Below are 20,545 nucleotides of genomic sequence, written 5' to 3' on the forward strand. Positions count from 1 at the left end.
AGAGAGAGAGAGAGAGAGAGAGAGAGAGAGAGAGAGAGAGAGAGAGAAGTAGATACTGAAATAAAAAATTTTTAAAAAAGAAAGGAAATGCTGTTAAAGATTAAAAGGAATTCAAGAGATTGTCCTATGTAATATAATGGCCTGCTTTGAACCCTGATTCAAACAAATCAATTGCAAAAAAAAAAAAAAAAAGTAAAAAATAAAAAATAAATATTTGCAGACAACTGGAGAAGAACTCAACTATTATTTAAAGCCTGAATACAAACTCAATTTATTTTAAAAGTCCCTTACCTTCTAGAGACCGATGGTGAATTGTGGAAAAACTTGAAGGACAGTTAGCTACGAGGCAGTGATGATTAACCATGCCCTGAGCTGAGAGTGGAGCTGGTTTGGCCCCTGCCGAAGTTACCACCCCCCATAGCCCCCACAAGAGAAGCATGGTCAGTAGTCATGTAGGCAATGGCCCAAGCTTCTGACCTTCAGGCTAAACTCCTCCCCAGTTACCTTGCAACAGTAAAGACTATAAAAAGGGCTGTTCAGCCCCACCTCACTCTCTTACCTCTTACCCCTCACTCTCATCCTGTCTTCTCTCTGTCTTCTCTCCTCTCTCCTCTTTGTCTTCTCATCTCCTATCTCCTCTCTCTTACTCTCTTTCTCTCTAGTCTTTCTCTCTCTCTTTTTTTCTCTCTCTCTGTCTACCTTCTCTCTTTCCCCCTGCCTTTCTATAATAAAGCTCTAAAGCCATAGAACGTCTCTGCTCATCAAGGCCCACTGCGCTTGGCTTTCTCCCAATGAGCCATTTCTAATCTCCATTAGAAGGTCTTCCAGTGCTCCAGTCAAGATCCGCTGCACTCACTCTCACAGGTGCTGGGAACCTCTCTCCCCTCATCCTTCTCTCCTATAACCCTGGTGGCTTTATCAAGATAGCTCCAGGAATCCCAGGTAAGGCTGGCCCTTGGCCATCCCCTGAAGAGTGGGTCAGAGGCTTGAACGCCCACCCAGGGATTAGTGGAAGGTAGTTAGCAGCCCTCCCACACCTGACAGAGCAGGGAATAGGTAAAACTCTGGCGGGGTGTGGGTTTTTCCTCCCCCCTCTTCCCAAGGGCCCCCTTTTTTGTGTTCCCAACAACTACTGACACTCGGCAATGAGGAAATGGAGGTTAATCACTGCCCTTTCAAGGTGAAATATGTTTTAAAATTCTCATAACCCAAAAGTGTTAAGGGAAAAATAAAACATCTAAAACACTTTGATAATGATTCTGCCCGGGAACCTTTTCTAACAAATAATTAAAATTTCTTCTCACTCCTCCAACTTATCCTTGTGTTTCTTAGCCCATTTCCAACCCTGAGTCTACACTGTGTTGTCACTAGACACAGTTCTTGCCCTTATAGCAAAAAAAAAAAAAAAAAGTTGGCTCCTGAATTCTGAAGTCTTCCCTATCTTACCTGAAATCTTTTCAAAAACATGTCTTTGGTATTTTTTTTTTTTTAAACTTAATATAACTCTCAAGGGATTCGACGTAACCTGACTTTTAACATTTCTGGCAGTTTGATGAACATCAGTAACTTTGACTTTAACGCTGATGGGTGGTTTTCTAAGCTGGGTATGAGTCTAAGCTGATGCAGATATTGACTGCAAACCAGGCTTTCTAGATAAAGCCTCCAAGGAGAGGTCATGTGCGCCCATCTGTGAAGAAGGTCTCTCTGCTGGGAGGCTGGGAAGTGAATTCAGTATCCCTTCATTTATTCACAAAGGTGCCCCACAGGCTTCATCTCCCAACCCCATGACTATCTGTTGGTGTTTACTTTCTGAATGTCACAGAGATGGAGTAGATCACTATTTTACATCATTTTGAAATAAAGAACCTATTACTGTTTTATTTAGCAATAAATGATCTTGCTATCTCCATCCTTTAGTTTCCTTCTTTTTTCTTTTGAATCGTTTCGAGCACTTCCTACCATGCATTTTGATTGTATCCACCCCTTCTTCTCACCCCTCCAACTTATCCTTGTGCTTCTTAGCTCATTTTGTGAGTCTTCATTATGCATAACTGATTCGTAGTGGTTGTCACTAGACACAGTTCTTCCCCTTTTGGCAAAAAAAAAAAAAAAAAAGAGAGAGAGAAAGGAAAAAAAGAAAGAAAAACATTCATTTGTTGTGAACTGTATGTTTCAAAACACTTGTTAAATGGCAGTATGGATAAAGCCTTGGCTTTGAAGTCATTATTCCTTTCTAAGCATATACATTGATCATGTCCAGGTACCGCACTATGGACCAGAGACATGAACAAGAAGGAGCTGACACTGTCTCCATGATGCAGTTCTCTAAGGGAAGAGGACATTCACTGCCATCATCAGAAGTGTGAATGCGTAACTACAGACTGTACTAAGTACAGGAAAGATCGACGCCTTTCAGGCTGTCTGACCCACAAGGTCAAAGGGACATCTCAATGGCAGCTGAGATGTGAAGAGCAAAGTCAAGTTAGTTAGGAGGGAAAGGATGAAAAGGATTTTCCAATCAGAAGGAAAAGCAAGGGTTCCAGAGTAGAAGGCAGCATGGCATGTTCAGGGGGAGGGGAACTGCTCCTGGGAAGGCATACGCTGGCAAGGACGTCTGTCCTTGAAGCTACCTGAAGGTGTATGTCCTTGACCGAGTGCCAACAACAGAAAGCCACTGAATTCTGAACTCCAAGTAGGAACCCCAGCTCTGCACCTTTGCAGCTTATAACTTTTAGTATGACATTTGGTTTTTACTTAACCTCAGTTGCTTTTTTTTTTCCACCTTTAAACCATCATAAAAAATTCTACTTTTTAGTAGATCCAAATATATGACCCGCCGTTGCTTTAAACCCGAGAGTGTCTCTTAGTGCTTCTCAGTGTAAACCATTCCTAAATCAGTTCAGGAGTGGGATTATCTGATATGGGAAGGACTACGGAGTGAACTCTGTGCAGAGCTCCTGGCCGGCCATTCTCCATCTTAGCATGTCTAAAACGGGTCCCAGCTCCACTTTTCTCTAAGCCTTTTGTCACTCCTCACAGTGTTTACAAGCCTAGTGAATGGAGTAATGAACCCTTCGATCACATAGGCTGACAGCTTGGCAGACAGCCTGAACCTCTCCCTCATTTTCCACTGGACATTTCATTAGTTTTGAATCCTTTTCAGGGTTCCTGAGAGAGGCGTCTGGCAAATCCCTCCCCATTTCCTGCTGCTTCAGGCTAGTTCAAGCACCCCCATCCTCTCTTGTCAGGATGTAGCAATCATCTTCATGAGACATCTCTCCAGCTCATCGACCCCACCTCCACAGTGCAGAATCAAGCTTGCTTCAGCATGTAGCTATCCTCATGCTATTTCCTAACCTCTATTTCCTCTTCCCTCATCTCCCTCCTAGAGAATAAAGTGTAATAGCCCGAGGAGGTCACACAAGGTCCTCTTACTCATTCTTTAATCTACCCTCTAATCCCGTTTGCTGCCAGCTCCTTCCCGTAGTTGAACAATGATGGAAGTCCTTGCAAAGGGCACCATTCACAACTCCCAAGCTCCCATGTCTGCTTCTGCCCATGACCTCTACTGAAACACCACCCTTCCCAGGCCTTCCAGGCCTCCGGAGCAAAGTAACCTCCACTTCTCCTTGGACACCAGCCCAAACACCAGTTAGAGTGGAAAGATTGTCTGCAGGCTCCCTTCTGACCCACAGCACTTGTGAATGCTCTCTGCACTGTCCTTGGGGAGCCTCTTCCTCGTTTCCTGTTTGATTCTACCCAGTAAAAGAATACTCACTTGGTAGCAGGACCTATCAGTGAGGCGAGTGAGTGGGAAAAGAAGTCAACTGAGTGGGAATGTTTTCTACACTCCATGCAAGTTGAGATCTTTTAGCAAAATCTGATGCTTTAACGGGAACTTAATTTCACCTTGCCGGAAATGTTCTGTAGGGGCATGCTGGCCGAATGACGATGTCATGATATACAATGAAGGTTAGAAACTGATACAGGGATGCTTTGAACTCTCAATTCTGCATTCTGCACCATCTCACTGTGTTCTCCTAAGAGGTGTCTACCGAACGTGGAGCTGTGCCTGGAGCACGAATGGAAATAAAGATCAACCCAAAGCTTTCCACCATGGTAAGCAAGCAGCTTTGAAAAAGAATGGCCTAAATGCTTGGAAACCATCTCATCCTCAAAGAGCGACTTTACACTGAGGCTGAGATGCTGGAACCGGAGGGGGGGGGCACAAATGGAACCGGGCTACATTGGGACACCAAATCAGACTGAATAGCCCAAGAAGTCTTCCTGACATTATATAACCTAGGAGCATAACTTACAGGAAAAACTCACACCCCAGATCACTGAATTTTTTGTGGATTATCCAAATTAGGTTTTGGTTGCCTTAAACTTGTATTTCCCATTTTGACCAAGATATACATATTTATGGGGTATATCATATTCGAATTTATGAATTTACCACATGGGGATCAAACTAGGAACATAATTATTCACCTGATATTCCTGGCCTCCAGTACTATCATACACTATCTAACCATCAAGAAAATAGGTAGAAAAATAACACATCTATTACTTTGTAGATATGCATTTGACAGCTGCTACAACTTGTCTTGTGAAGTGCTTAGAAGAAAATGCTACCTCTCAACAAATAATCAAAAATATGAAATTTTCTCTACTTAGAGCGTGGTCTAGTTTCTCCTGAATCTAACTGTGTGTGTAAGGAGAGTGATACATCAAGCTGTTTTGTAAATTAGAACTGTGTGTGTCCACATTTTCTTAGCTGTGTTAAGACAGGTACACACATGGTTTGCACAAACTAGGTCAATGTTAAAAGCAAAGCTTTTAAACCCTTCAACTGTTTGCATAAATAGGTCTCAGAAAAGGCCAGTGGCTCGGATCCTCTTCAAGAATGACAGACATCTAAAACGATCTTCCTGAACTTTCCTTTGATCTGTGAGCAAGGATAGGATGTCAGTGAGATCTAGATCTTACTTATACTTCTGTCTCCACAAAGAGAACTCCAACAAAGAAAACAGGTTTTCAGAGGCGCATCTACTCATCTTGAAAACACTGGGACTGAAGTAAGTGCTTTACTTCTTTAAGAACTCACTTTTCTCTTAGTTAAAAGTAAAATCAATTCTTGTTGGTGTGGAGGCCAAAGCTACATGTCCCTGCCCCCCTCCCGGTACTTCTGCCACCACCCTGCATGCCTTGCCACCTTCCCTTGTAGGAGTCGATGGTAGAGATAGAGAATAAACACACAGCACAATTTGCCAATGTCTTGAGAGACTAGACAATGGTAACAATGGCCAGAACAGGTTGAGAAATTCCCTATGGGCATAATTTAAGCACAGACTCCATTCATTACAAGTGGCTTTATCAGCAGCACCTGGAATAACAGTTTAGAATAAGAATTTTCATGTATTATCATCTTTCCCTACATACTGTGTGACTCTCCTTCCCTGGACTGAAGAGACTCACTTTAAGCCTCTCATGATTAGTAGAGACTTCTCCATTCTCAGAATCACACTGGTTTCCAATGAATGAGTACAGTCATGAGAGAAAGGTGGAATGCTTCATTAGGCACTACTGTCTGGGTCAGCTGCAGTCAACTCTACTGTCCCATGTCCTAGCTTGGGGTTATTCATTGAATAAAGTCGGGAGAATAAGCAAGGAATCCAATGTTCCTATCTTCAGTAGGAATGGATAAAATTCAGAATCTGTCATCTAGTCCCCAAACGCCCTCTATGAGGTACACAGTGACTCAAGCCTGTGACAACTGAAACATGATACTTTTTTTTTTAAGATTTATTTGTAATTATATCTAAGTACACTGTAGCTATCTTCAGATGCTCCAGAAGAGGGTGCCAGATCTCATTATGGATGGTTGTAAGGCACCATGTGGTTGCTGGAATTTGAACTCAGGACCTTTGGAAGAGCAGTCAGTGCTCTTAACCGCTGAGCCATCTCTCCAGCCCAACATGATACATTTTAAAAAGACTAGTTTTGCCTTGATAATTTTTTTCATAATGGAAATTTATGTTTAAGAGAGATCAAAAAATCAGAGGGCCTTTTAACCACAACTTAGAAAGAGTAAAAAAAAAAAAAAAAAAAACCCTCAAATGCTATTCATAGAATAAAGAGGAAAATAGTGATTTAAGTGGTATTTTAATGTGACAAATAACTTTTTAAGGTGTTTATGGTAGAAAAACATCTCACTACAGATGCTGATGGCCAGAGAAGAAAAATTCCTTCCATGCCCCCTGTTTCTTCATCTATCCCCAACCCAGTGCTAAATTATGAACAAGATGTTCTGCTCACCTGTGGGGTATGCAAGCACCAATGACACTCACTGGTAGGTGAAATCGAGCTTAAACACTACAGAATGGGTAGCATGCTTTTAGGGACTTTGTAAATACACATTTCGTGAAATATGAAGTATTTGCCATTTTTTACAAACTTTCAAACTAGTCATACCTACTCCTCTTTCTTTCTTACTTTGTTTGTTTGAGACAGGGTTTCTCTGTATAGCCCTGGCTGTCCTGGAACTCACTCTGTAGACCAGGCTGGCCTCAAACTCAGAAATTCGCCTGCCTCTGCCTCCCAAATGCTGGGATTAAAGGCGTGCGCCACCATGCCCGACTCCTACTCCTCTTTCTAATAACAGACACATGTCACCGAAAGGTAACACTTCTAAAAGAGAAGAAATCTTTCAGGTCTTCGAGTCATGTAACACATCATTTGAAAGAGGAAGAATGTGGTACTTCAGTTAAGGAGAATCGGCACCGTGCTGCCATCTTGGGCGCCACAGAGCGTCATCACAAACTAAAGGTCTCTCAGCAGCAGAGATGCAGCATCGCCTGGTATCGTGCTGCTCCACACACAACACAACACTCACGAAACACCAGAAGCCAGAATCGATGGCTTGTCCCCTTGCAACTGCAGCAGGGTCAAGCATCCTCATTCTGTGGGAGACACTCAGCAGATGCCACGTCGGAGTCACAGCTCGGCAGGAATGAAGAGAACACAGAGCGCTGGGGTCTGAGGACTTGCTGGTTGTTTCTTCTCAAACACACCCTCACCTCATGCTTACAAAACTTAAAGACACAAGATCTACCCGTTTCCTTAAAGGTTTTTCAACTTTGAGGATAGCGAAGCGAAAGCTACGTGGGTTGTCTATATTTTCCCAATTAGAATGTATTGTTCTCTTCTGCGGGGGGTATAAAGAAAAAGAAAAGAGGCCTCACTAGGCTTGAGAAGGGGATTGAGTACCAATACAATATTTAAAAGGCATTGCAATAAACATTCATATATGTGTATTTAAAAGGCAAAAAGTAGAAGGCTCTATTCTCAAGCTCTGTGGGTAACAAGGGAAGGTGTGTCAACTTGCAAACGAGAGAGAGGAAGGATCAGGGTCAGGATGTGAAGTCTGATTTAGAAAATGATGATGGAGATCCCTTATTTGTCCTACTTATAATTCCAATGAGAATTAGAAGTCAGCACTTGTTCCTGCTGGTGCAGAAAGGGAATGGCTCAGACCAACCCCATTAACATGTTGAGAGCTAAGGATGTGACTCAAGCATCCCCAGTACTTCTCTGGCCTGTCCAAGACCCTCAGTTCCATTCCAGCACACATATGCCCCACGCACACTCAAGCACACACCTAGGGAAGCTGAACCCGAAGTTTATCGGCATGCTTAGGTCACTCTCCGTGCACGCTGTAGGTTGAGAGGCCAGCTCTAAAGGGCTGGGAATGAGCAGGTGGACAGGGAATCCTTCCCTAGTGAGGATGCTTACTTCACATCACTGCAAATACACTCAGCACGATTCCTGACAGTATCACTTCTCTACGTATGGATAAATAAGCAAAACTGGGTTTGGACTTCCTGTTCTGATGCTCATCAGCAGAACCCATCCGAGCACTGCTTTCTTTATCTGAAAAAGGAGGGAATGAGAAAGAAAGCTCTTTTCCGGGGCTGTGGGGAGAGCTGGGGCCAGAAACTGCTCTGAGTTGAAAGGAATTTGCTTTCTCTCTGAAGATATTTGCCCCGGTGTGTCCCAACATTAGAATAGTCATTTCATGAGATTTTATAAACTACTTCAGTAACCTTTGTGGTGGTTGTTTATCTGCTGTGTGCTTTTCTTTTTAAAACAAAGTTTCATTTTGTATCCAAGACTGGCCTAGACCTCATTACCAAGCCAGGCAGGCCTTGAATTTACATCAATTCCGAATCAGCCTTCCTTATAGGAAGCATTGTTATAATTGCAAACATGGGCCATCATACCTGGCCCCATGGATATTTTTAACTGAATGAAAATTTTTAAAAAATCTTAGGGCTGGCACTACACATCAGTTCAAAAGAACTTGCCTAATATCTGTGTTCTAATGCTTTGAATCTACATAGAGGTGGAAGAAGGGTGTTGACTCCTCAAAGTCATCTTGTGATGTTCACCCACAGGCCATAGCACGGGCAGACCTACATGTACATCACACATGCACACACATACACACACACACACACACACCTCAGACATGCACAAACACATACACACGCACACACATTTTTAAAAAATATTAAAGTCTATGTGGAAAAGGAAACCATAACCATGACAAAAAAATGTTGAGCTACAAAAGGACATATACTTATTTATAAAAAAACTATAAAAATGTGTTTCACTACTACGCAACAACAGTTAAAATCAGCAAGCAAGAGGGCAAACATCAATAAGAACAAAATGGATAAAGGATATAAAGCACAAAAGGAAATACATCAAAATTATGTGTAAGCATATAGGCAGGTGGTCGGTCATGCTTATTGGTACTGAGAGATGCAAAAGAATAAAGAAATAATAACATAAGACTTTAAATCTTCAGATTGGCCAAAATTGAAAAGCACACTATTCCTGGTGGGAAAAGATACTTTCAAACAAATGATAGTGTCTACTGATGTCTTTGTTTTTAAGCTACAAAATGCTCAAAGTTAATGGATCAACAGCCCTTCTAATCAGGGCAATAGTAATTACCACTCCTACTGCCAGGAATAGTAGCAATCCACTTCCTGTTTGTCTCCTTGAGATTATCAAGATTGTGGTAACTGCACTGGCTGCAGGGCTTCTCAACAGCACCATGTGCCATTGTTGGGAATGTTCACAACACCTCTAAAAAATACCTGTCTTAAAGACTAGAAAACCAAGGCACTAAATCTACCTAGTAAATACATACTAACCACATAAGAGCTATTTTGTATTTTACTGTTTGATTGATGTTGGCTACATTTTGCTGTTGTGTTTCTGCTGTCAACACATACATTATGGTGTAAGGAATATATAAGCAATGCATATGAATGTGACTAGACACATGTGGGTAGTGATAAGGACCTGTTAACTCTGTCTAAAGCAAATTAAAATAGAGAGGGAGTACACTGGCTTGTTACAGATGAGATAATGGGGGGGAGAGCTAGACACAGAGGGGGTGGCAATCTAGATAAACACCTAAGTCGGAACACACATACCCTCCCTCGTAGACAGAAGTTGAAGGACAGGATAGCAATAAAAGAATAACATTTTGCAGTCCCCGGTAGCATGAAGGGGCCTGCAAGTGTTTAGGAGAGGGGTGGTTTTTCAAGCCGATTTCATTATTCCAAGGAGCAATGCTTTTGCAGAGTGATTTGGATTTCCCCCAGTGTTTGACATTTTCTAATTGAATGACAAAAGATCTTATTAATGAGGAGGTTCGGAAGTGGGAAAAGGCTGTGTGTTAAAGACATCTTCTAGGTACAAGAGTACTGAGTTCTGTCCCTGGGCGCACCACCACTGGGATAGGTTCGGAAGTGGGAAAAGGCTGTGTGTTAAAGACATCGTCTAGGTGCAAGAGTACTGAGTTCTGTCCCTGGGCGCACCACCACTAGGATAGCTGGCCTTTGCCATGCCATTTAACTTGCTCTCAATTTCCTGGTTTACAAAGAAAGGAAGTTCAACAAGGCCTTCCATAAAGATCCCTTTAGTGTGACAGTGTAGCAAGCCTATCACTGAGAAGCAGAAGGGAGGCAAGTGAAAATTTAGCAGTAAGAGTAATACCTACAGATTCTAGAAGAAACGGCTCAGAGTCTCAATACCCGGTAGCTACGTAGGTAAGTTAATGAGCAACTTTCAAATGTGCCCTTTTAGAATTAGAAGGCACAGTAAAATCAATTAGTGGTTTTTCTGTTTGCTAATGGTGAGTGTAATTACTCAATGCTTAACTTTTTTCATATTAAGTTTTAAAAGTTGTCCTTCTGGACAGTGCTCAAACGACTTATTAAAGACTTAATTTGTCATCTTAGAATACTGTCAATCCAAAAGGAGCAATTTAACAAAAATATCCTCCTCTAGAGACCAGCTGTAATGGCTGTCAGGAAATAAGGGGGCCAGCCAATGCCAGACAGACAAGAAATAAATATACTGCATACTAAAATTTCCAACAGGAAACGTTGAATATAAATTATTAAAGGAACACAAAAAAATGGCACAAGAGAACTTGCTTAAGTATGACAACCTTCTGAAGTAACATTCATAATTTTAATACTCATACTTCCATAAGTATTATAAATAATACAACACTAACACTTGATGAAAACTTGGATAGAAAACACCAAAAGTCACTAACTCATGCAATGTAATTTCCGTGGACTTTTAAATTGTATGTATTTTGTTTCCTTAAATGGATATCTTTTTTTTTCCAAAAGCATATATAAAATTCCTCAAACATTCCCAACTTAGATATAGTTATATGGAAACCACCCTTTGGACTATATGGAATTCCCTTTAAAAACCTATCCAGACTTTTGGTAAGATATCTAGGTGTGACTCCTTCCAAAGATATATTAAGAGCAGTTGCCCCAACAAATTTTTATAGGCTGTGGTGGTGACGTAAAGAAAAATGTAAGGCTTGCACAGCTACCTAAAATTCCTGCAAACTAGCGGTTCCCGAGTAGTCTGTCATATTCTCTTATCTTCCAGTACAAGCACGTGCACTTATTTATATCCTTAGATTAGCTTCATGTTACTTGGCACTTGTATACAGGAGCGGCTTTTTTTTTTCTAATTACAGATGGAACTTGAGCTAGATCATAGATATTCTAAGAAGGTCAATTTTTTACTTCTCTGAACAACAGAGGATGTGCTCTCATGTCGTTAATTAATGCTGAGCCAATGCCGGTTGGCACCTTATCTGGTAGTTGAGAAAACCTAGCCATCCCCACCCGCTCAGATAGTAGGACTGGTAAGCTTACCCAAAAGAGCAGGTTGAGGGCGTAGAGCAAGCAGCGCAAACACTTCACGGAATCTTCTCTGGCCATTGTGAGTCTTGGGAGGGAGAAGCCCCATCCTCTCACCACATTCTACTGGTCCAGGCAGAGCCGCTGCGAGCTGCAGGGGCGGGCACAGCAGAGAACTAGCTAGCTTCACAAATGAGCCCCTCTGCCAGCCCTCAGCTGGGTCCCCAGGATTCCCAAGCCTAGTTTATTTCAGATGTCCTCTCATCAAAACTCATTTGTTAGAGTCTTAAAGGGAGCAAAACTTCCAAAAGTCCTCACTTGGCATCGGGTAACACCTGCTGCCAAGAGAAAAGGTTAACTCTCTGGATGAATGTACAGTAAACTAGTTTTCCCGGGGGGGCCAGTGGCATGGCCCTTGAGACTTTCTTTGCTGTCTCCCGGGGGGACAGCTTTGTGTCTCTGGAGATGCCACAGGCTCCATTGCCATCCCTATCCCCAAGGACACACACACACACACACACACACCTCGACCTCTCGGAACACAGGAATGCCCTTCTCTGGGCAGTTCCTGGGCCCGACCTCCGTGCTCCCACCCCACCACCGGGTCGCACAGCTCGGGTGTGAACTCGGGAGCCACTGGGGGCGCAGCACAGAGCTGGGATCCCGCCCGGTGACTAGGGTTTCTTTGGAAGAACGTGAGAAATGCAGTTTGTCCTCCGGGAATAATGGATGAGCCTGGGGCGGGGTGGCGGGGAGGAGACATTGGGGAGTCAGGGCCGGTGCGGCAGTACCCAAGCCGGACCGGTCATCATTCACTACCACCCCCGCCCCCCGGACGCGCAACCCCGGGGCCCCGCGTGCCGCCGCAACACTGAGGTCCCCGCCGCCCGCAGAGCACAAAGCCTGCGCGGTCAAGCAAAGTCACCGCGGCCGCGCGCCCCCGGCAGGACGCACCGCGCAGGGCAGAAGCCACTCAGGCAGGCGGCAGGGACCGCCAGCAGGAGAGATGTGAGACTTGTGGCCACTCACCGTTCGAGCTGCGCTCCTGCCGGGGAACAGTCCGGGACACACAGCAGACACTCATCCGGCAGGGACGCTCCTCCCGGAGAGCCAAAGGGATGCAGACACTTCCTTGTGTTCCTCTCCCCAACCGTCTGCGTCGCTAACTCCTGGGAAAAAGAAGAGAAAAAAAAAAAAAAAAAAGTCCTGGGCAGCAGTCGCTGGAAAGTCTGCTAAGCCACCTCCCAATGCCGCTGTCCCTCCCAAGTCCTCGCCAAGTCCGGACAAGGCAGCAGCGGCAGCCAGGGCCAGCTGCACAAACTCTCAGCGCATGCTCGGCCGCTGGCTGCCGAGTTGGGTCCTAGTGGGTGTTTCTTGTCCCTCTCACCCAGAGTGACACCCCAGAGAGATTCTTCACCTCTGCGACATAGAATGCAGGAGAGATTAAAAACCTGCAAAACTAGTAGTCCCTGTAGCACACCCCTTTAAAATGGTGCCGTTGTGGGAATGGAGGGTGGGTTATAAGGAAGCAGGCTTTTTATTATATGAAAATATTTGTGTTTGAGAAGGGGGGCCACCAGTGGCCCAACACAATTCCTGCAATGAGAAACGAGTTTTCAGGACCTTTGTAGAGCCACCTCCAGTGACTTATCATTAATGTCCTGCCCTGTGAACTTTATTGATTTGTTGCACTCGCCAATCAAAAGTAGGTAAATAAATTTATAAAATAACATTTCTTTCCCACTGTGATCTCCTAACATTTGCAAAACCATCAATGTATCTCTATACAGATTTAGCTTCCAGATAGGGAAAAGACCAGGTAATTCTTTCACAAGTAATCCAAAGTTTTCAAACTTGCTCCTGATACTGTGGTGTCTTGGCAATGTTCGAAGTGGTGATTTAATCTGGAAATGCACATAGGGTAGTGAGCCTTTGGAGCGCCGCCTTGTTTTGTTTTGTTTTAAACTAGAGTTTTAGTAGGGTATCACAAGAACCACAAAGCATCTCTCCAAACATATCTTCTATTTCAGAAGTAAGACATTTTCACACTTAAAAAATTAAAATTTCTGGCTCATGTTGCTCCCATAAAAGGTTAGGTTTTTATCCCTCACCATAGTATACGTTGCTGCGATCATTTGTTTCCTCGTCAAATAGCAAAAAATAAACTCATAAAAAAACAAAAAACAAACAAACAAACAAAAAAACCTGAGATCCAAGCAACATCTTTGAGAAAAACTAATAATCGGAGTCTTCAGGGCAATGTGCAGCTGTGGTCTGTGTCCATCATCACCTGTCTGCTGTGTGGCCAAAGTGACAAGGAGATGTGCTCTAAGTTGGTTGGTACCCAGGTCGAGACCATGAGCATCAATGTGGATGCCCAGTGCTAGGGTATTAACGTTCTTCCTAAGCACATCGCTAAGACAAGTTCTAAGAAGCAAACACGAAGGACAGCCACCCACACAAATTGCCAAGGAAATCGTCCAGTCATCCATCAGATGGCTCCAACTCCAGTAACAAAGTGGCTTCTGAAATTGTGGGAGGAGCTAAGAGAGCCGCTTTCATCCTTCATCCCTTGTGTTCACAGGCAAGTGCAAGGTCAGCTGCCTGCTTCACAAGGTCAGCGACGGAAACAAACCACCAACCAAACTGTGTGGTGCCACGTGGTTCCTGAGAGACATAAAAATGTCCTCATACAAAGGAGGCTTTGCCATCAAAAGGAAGAAATGAATGCCAACGATAAAAATAAAAACTATCTTCCATTGCTAGAAGATTGGTAAATGCTTTCTGCATAATCCATAAATTCTTAGGGTTCACCTACCTGATAAACACCTCCATGATAAAATAATAATACAGATAAAAGGTCTTTAGAAGTGCGTTTGTCCTCCCTCTTCGTAGTAAATAAGAAATAAGGGACAAAAAAGAAAGCCAAAGTGGTACCCTAACATGGCCACCTCTTAGTGCCACCTCTTAGTGTGATTGGAGTCAGAGTACCATCTGGAATCCAGAAAAACCCTGATGCTCTGGTGAACCCCAAAACACTGAAGTCAGAGTCTCCAAAAGTGTGGCCCCGGCATGCAATTTATTTCAACATTTCCAAACCTTTCCGGTTACTGAGTGTGCAGGGAAGTTTAAAAACCTACCAGGCTTTCCTGGAAGCCTCAAATGAGCAGAAGAACCTCTTTGGGTGTAGTGGGATTAAATCCCTCGCCTGCCAGTTGAGAAACTGAGATTAAGAAGAACTTCTAAGCAAGAAGAAAACAACTGCAGTTATTTCCCTAATATTCCTGATTAATGGTCTTCAGAAGCTTAACCAACTCCAGTATGAGAGACCTCGTCACATTTAAAATACTGCAACACGGGGCAGCTGTCATGGCCTCTTCTTGACCATATCTCTTGACGCTTCTCTGCCCCCATTCTGCCTTTATAACTTCAGCGAGCTCTCCTGTTAGGAAGCTCTTGACTACAGTGATGAGCATCACAGCTGTCATTCTCACCACATCTGTAGCTTTCTCAACCAGCATTCACTACATGGGCATCATTACCTTTTGAGTACGGAGTAACATATTTGTATATCCTGCTCATTGCCAGGGAGGCAGGAGCCCATTCTATGGCAGCATGTACTTCAGTAAGTATTATTTGAGTGTGTGGTACATACTGTACCTCTCGCCAGCTGAGGATATTAAAAATAAAACTCCTTGACTGCTCAGGAAAGGTAAACAGTTCTTTCTTGCTTATTTAATGGTCATAATGTGAATAAGATGTGCATTTACAAGCGCCTACTCATCAATTCCAGAGTTAAAAGCAAAACTCAGGCATGTGGTAAGACAGACGAAGGCTCCTCTCTCCATGAGCCACTGTGCCTGTACTACCTACAGTGTGGAGAGGAAGGGACAGCAAGGTGCTTGGTTACACAAAAGAGTTTTGCTGGCTTTTGAGCATAAAAGGTGGTTCTTCACAATTGTCAAAGGAGGCTAACGGGGGTCTTGGGGTTGTTTTTTTTTTTTTTTTTAAAAAAACCAAGTATTATGTATATATAACATAAAGGCTGTTGCCCACAATGACATAGTAACTTCTCAGAACTGTGATGACGTACTGTGACTCAATTGACTGCTTCAGGACTGCATAGTCACCAAGTAAAGTAGAAGCTAAGATTTGGTCTTCTGCTTCCACTGTTAACTTGTACACAGCATCTCAAATCTGGGTGGGAGTCTACTGACAGGCTCCAAAGAGGAGGACAGACTGGTCATTCCTTACTAGTTCTGTGTCAAACACACGTACTCAAGCTGTAGATATGCTCTTACCTTTATCTTCTGAAAGCACATGCCTAATAAGACAAAAAAAAAAAAGTATTTTGCTAATTCAAGTAACCTTCACTATACTGTAAGTTTAAAATACCCAGATAAAATGGAAGGTCATTCATGCCTTAATCCTATCACCCAGGAGGCTGAAGCAAGAAGATCTCTGTGAGTTCGAAGCCAGCCTAATCTACCTGGTGAGCTCCAGGACAGCCAGGACTACATCGTGAAACCCTGCTGCAAAAACAAAAATAAAAATTAATTGATGTTTTAAAAAGCAAAATATCTAGTCAAATTTAAATTTCAAACAAACAAACTGTCCCCATGTTCCACAGAAATAATACCACACTACTTGAAGTTTTCAGTGTTCACTTAAAATTATTATTTAACTAAGGCCTAAAATGTTCTTGACTAGACTTGAACATAACATACAAACTGGAAAACTAGAGAATTCTATTCAAAACACCACTCCACTGGGCCAGCAGAGCGTTGTGCTTGACAGCGAATTGACAAACACAGCTTTTTACTCCGTAACAGTCACGGCATCAGATCTTGCCTCTCCCGCCTCTTCCCACACACCTGAGTCACCTCTCTGTCCTCAGTCACCTCATCTCCTCTCAGTCACAAAGCCATTATGTGTATCCGGACTTCACATTCAGTCAGCACTATTTCTGGAGGGAAAAGAAATTGCTTCCTCCCTGTGGGTCTCTCTAGGGATTAAAGAACCACCCCCGTACCCCCAACACACACACACACACACACACACACTGTGATACGATGGGAAGTGTCACACTTGTGCTATTTCCTATGACCCTGTTGCAGGCACAAGGATGGATTTCTTGCTAGCAATAAGTATGCCTTTACTCTGATACCAGCAGGCACTGGAAACAGCTGCCCAGCTGTACTCAGTAAGTAGCCGCTGGATCATTACCAGGAACGTAGTCCTAGGCGAATCAAAGCTCTAGAAAATTCCAACTCTCAATTTACAACTTCCTTGGCATGCTTTCCCTTCAGAAAGCAAAAAAACGTAGAAAATCTAAAAACTGCCTTTCCTTTATGAAAACAAAAAACAAAAAAAAACTAAATTCGGCTATTTGAAAATAAAAGAAATGTAAAGGAAAGGAAAGAACTCAAGTCTATTGAACTATCCCACTTTCTTTAAGAGGATCCTTACAAATCACTCCACTGTATCAGCATAGCGGCATTTTGTCGTGTTCATGGTACAACAATTAGAGAAAGGTTAAACAAACTGTGACACGCCCTTGCTTTCTCTTCTATCCCTTCAGTTCCTGTGCCAACTGGACACTTTATTAAATGTTTGTTCATTTATAATAGTAAAATGTTTGATTTTTAAAATGATTTCCATTTAGCTACCCCAAAATATGCTCATCCCACCATGAATAAAAGTATTGTGTGTAAATTCAGCTGATGGTATGATGAGAATTTAGTGTGAACAAAATAGTGTCATTGGAATTTAAACTTTCTCTTACTGCATGTGTCTGTGTGTAGATGTGCATCTATGTGTGTGTAGATGTATGCATATGCATGGTTGCTAGCCAACTCATATTTTATGATCCAGAGTTGTAGGAAATTCCTATTTCATAGTATGGATGCATATATAACTGATTGATACTGAGAAAGAACTTATATACTTATTCTCTTTTAGTGACAATATGTTTACTTAAATGACACAGATGATTTACATGATGTTTTATCTCTTTATGACTGATTCTCTTTCTTAGAAAGAAATATAAGTTGCCCAGTAATTTCTGTAGGAAAAGGCTGATAACCTTTTGGGGATATATGATTCTGATTGGGAACTCCCAATATCACATTTAATGAATTATAGACATTCCCATCTCTTGACTACATCTCTTAACTTTAACATTAAAGTCACTGTAAGTAACTGTAGAAAAGACTTGGGATATAGCAAGGTTAGTTTAGAAAAAACTTAAGTACTTTCCAAAATAACTGGTAAGAATTAAATTATATGTGGGTTTTAGCTCTCTCTCTCTCTCTCTCTCTCTCTGTGTGTGTGTGTGTGTGCCTGTGTGCGTGTGCATGTGCGTGTGTGTGTGTGTGTGTGTGTATGTAAGAGGGGGGGAGAGGGAGAGGGAGAGAAAGGGAAATTCTGCTGATATTTTATGAGTCCCTGTTACCTGAGTCACACACAAACACACACACACACACACACATACACACACAGTCTTCAAGTCTGCCATGTGGAGATGAAGTGGTTCTCATTTCCAGGAAGGGAGCTTAAGAATGAGTAGCAGCCAGCCTGGGCTGGAGAACTGACCATAGAGTCACTTCATTAACTGGTCCCAGTGGCTATTCCTTAGATCCGACTTGAAAACTAAGAATCCAACAGGCAACCTTTGCTACCTAAATTGATTCTCTGCCCCATTTTTTCTTCCCCTTACCGTGATGAATTTACCTACAGATAAATAAGCCAGCTCCCTTTTCCTTTTGCTCCACTGCCATTATTCTATTAGGCTCCAAGTCTCCCAGACAAACTTACCCAATCTGTGGCACATCGAGCTGTCACAGACAACCCCATTTTGCTCAGCTATGGGAGCAGATGAGGATGGCCAGAACCTCACATCTAGACCAATCAATTAGGGCGTGACTGAAACTCCAGCAAAGACTCATCAAAAGGCAGTGTAAATTCAGGCAGCCAAGCGGAACGGAGTATGAGGGGAATTCACTGGCAAGCCTGCCCGACATGGAAATCTCGGCAGTAAGGCAGATGGCAATGTCAAAGAGGCACAGTAAATGGTGTGGGGCAGGTGCCCTGGCAGATAGACAGAGCTCAGAGGGAAGAGAACTGGGCAGAGAGAAAAAAGAAGGGAGAAAGGGAAGGGAGGGAGGGAGAGAGGGAGGGAGGGAGGGAGGGAGGGAGGGAGGGAGGGAGGGAGGGAGGGAGAGAGGGAGAGAGAGAGAGAGAGAGAGAGAGAGAGAGAGAGAGAGAGAGAGAGAGAGAGAGAAGAATATTTCCCTGAAGCAAGACTCCCTTTCAAGTCAACTGATTTAAACACTCTTTGCCAAGCTCAGAGATGGATCCTGAGACCACACAAAATGGGGAAATAAAGTTCCGAAGAACATTTTCTCCAGCCTAATTTTAAGAATCCAATATTCTACTTGGAGAAGTTTGCACCGTTTCTGAATTGAAGATTTAAATGCTGGAGTGAACAGCTTGTCAGTAATTTAAAGCCGGAGGCTGCTGCTCCTGAGCACACTGGTCATATATGTGTGTGTATGAACAGCAGCACCACAGCAGAAGTTAGAAGGGGCAGCTGGGTTTTGGTGCCGGTTTCTCTCCATCATGGCCAAGACTTCCAGAAGCCTCAGTTTCCTTCTCTGTACACATACATGCCTCCTGAAGGTTGTGTAATATATGATTGGCCTAAATTTAGCTGAGGTCACACTGTCCTTTGAGGTTTAAATAGAATAGGCTAAGCCACTTTCCTGCAAGCAGTGGGTAAAAAATGTTTTCATCTTGTACTCCCTTTGGGGATTGTAGAATGGGGCAAAGAGGAGGAACGCTTCCAGAGTTCTGATGTAGTTTACAAATCATCTTTCTGGCCCGGGCAGGCCTGCTTTCAGCAGGAAACAGCCTTGAGGAAACGTTTCCCTAAAGTGCAGCCGGTACAGACTATATTCACTGCTGGTTTTGACTAACATCTCAAGAAACGAGGAAGGGCCTTCTGGAGCATCAGCTAGACTAACTTGCTGTGGTCCCTGTCTTCCTGTCTGCCCCTTCCTTGGATCCCTGATGTTGGCTGGCCCTTTAGCTGGTTGCTTCCACTGACTACACACCAGCTCCAAATTCCAGGTAACTTCTCAGGCCTCTACCCTAGAAGTTCCCTCTCCTGGTACCTTTCAAATAATCCTCTCCTTAAAAGAAACATTGGTGCTTTAAGAGAAGAATAAACAAACTTTTTTTTTTACAATACTTACTATAGGCTAGAAAATATTTTAAGCTTCGTACATAGAGTGATAATTTAATACTTTTCCCATCTCAGTTATGATGAAATCAAGGCAGGTCATGTTAACTGAAGACCAGAGCCTTTAATGCAATGCTAGGTTGTCTGGCCCTACAGTCCACTAAGACCTAATAGCCCAGCCAAATATTTAGAAATAAATGGCCGAACAGTATTTTGGGAGATTATTCTGATATCAATAGGTAGGATGTGCTGGAGGCAAGACCTGGGGACATGATATTGTCTCTGTTGGCCTATTTAACAAAAAGGGCATAAACACTAATCTTTTAAGAAGTCTAAGGACATAGGAAACACTAACCATTGCATTTGCTTCCTAGCCATTGGCAAACCCTTCGAAGTACTATTAATCATTCTGATGATTCATCTAGATAACAATCTTATTAATACCAAATAAGCGTCATACTCCATTCGACATGCATTAATGAACACTAACATCTACAAATGCCCAGTACCTCTAAAGGGTTTAGCAAAAAAAAAAAAAAAATGTGAAGCACAAAACCGCAGACGTAAAATAGAAATAGAAGGAAAGAGGAAGGGAGAGGAAAGAAGAGAGAGAGAGAGGGGGTAGAGGCAACAGCTATAGATGAAGTAAAAAGAAGGAAAAGTGGAGAGAGGGAGAAGGAAAGAAGGAGATGGGGGAAGAAAAGGAGGGAAAAGGACGTGCCATGACCTTTGACACAGAATTGTGAAAGGCAGCCTTCTCTCTCCTCCTCAGCCTTCTCTCTCCTCCTCAACCTTCTCTCTCCCCCTCAGCCTTCTCTCTCCTCCTCAGCCTTCTCTCTCCCCCTCAGCCCTCTCTCTCCCCCTTAGCCTTCTCTCTCCCCCTCAGCCTTCTCTCCCCTCCTCAGCCTTCTCTCTCCTCCTCAGCCTTCTCTCTCCTCCTCAGCCTTCTCTCTCCTCCTCAGCCTTCTCTCTCCCCTCAGCCCTCTCTCTCCCCCTTAGCCTTCTCTCTTCCCCTCAGCCTTCTCCCCCTCAGCTTTCTCTCTCCCCC

General features: G+C 43.2%; 1 protein-coding gene across 5 annotated transcripts in view; it reads right to left on the reverse strand.

Moving 5' to 3' along the window:
• Positions 1–20,545, reverse strand: part of Tspan12 (tetraspanin 12) — a 93,562-nt gene that overhangs the window by 55,750 nt on the left and 17,267 nt on the right. Inside the window, exons 1-3 of one of the 5 annotated variants that reach the window (XM_021190728.2) lie at positions 12,643–12,767; positions 12,285–12,424; positions 11,271–11,406 (exon numbers count right to left, since the gene is read on the reverse strand). In XM_021190728.2, coding sequence (XP_021046387.1) covers positions 11,271–11,336 — 66 coding nt within the window. In that variant the 5' untranslated portion in view covers positions 11,337–11,406; positions 12,285–12,424; positions 12,643–12,767. Of the gene's footprint in view, positions 1–11,270; positions 11,407–11,780; positions 12,024–12,284; positions 12,567–12,642; positions 12,768–20,545 lie in introns of those variants that run through there. The other 4 variants (XM_029535187.1, XM_029535189.1, XM_029535188.1 and 1 more) reach the window with 4 other exon arrangements.

Source organism: Mus pahari, chromosome 2 (genome assembly GCF_900095145.1).
Source record: "Mus pahari chromosome 2, PAHARI_EIJ_v1.1, whole genome shotgun sequence".
Taxonomy (NCBI): Eukaryota; Metazoa; Chordata; class Mammalia; order Rodentia; family Muridae; genus Mus; species Mus pahari.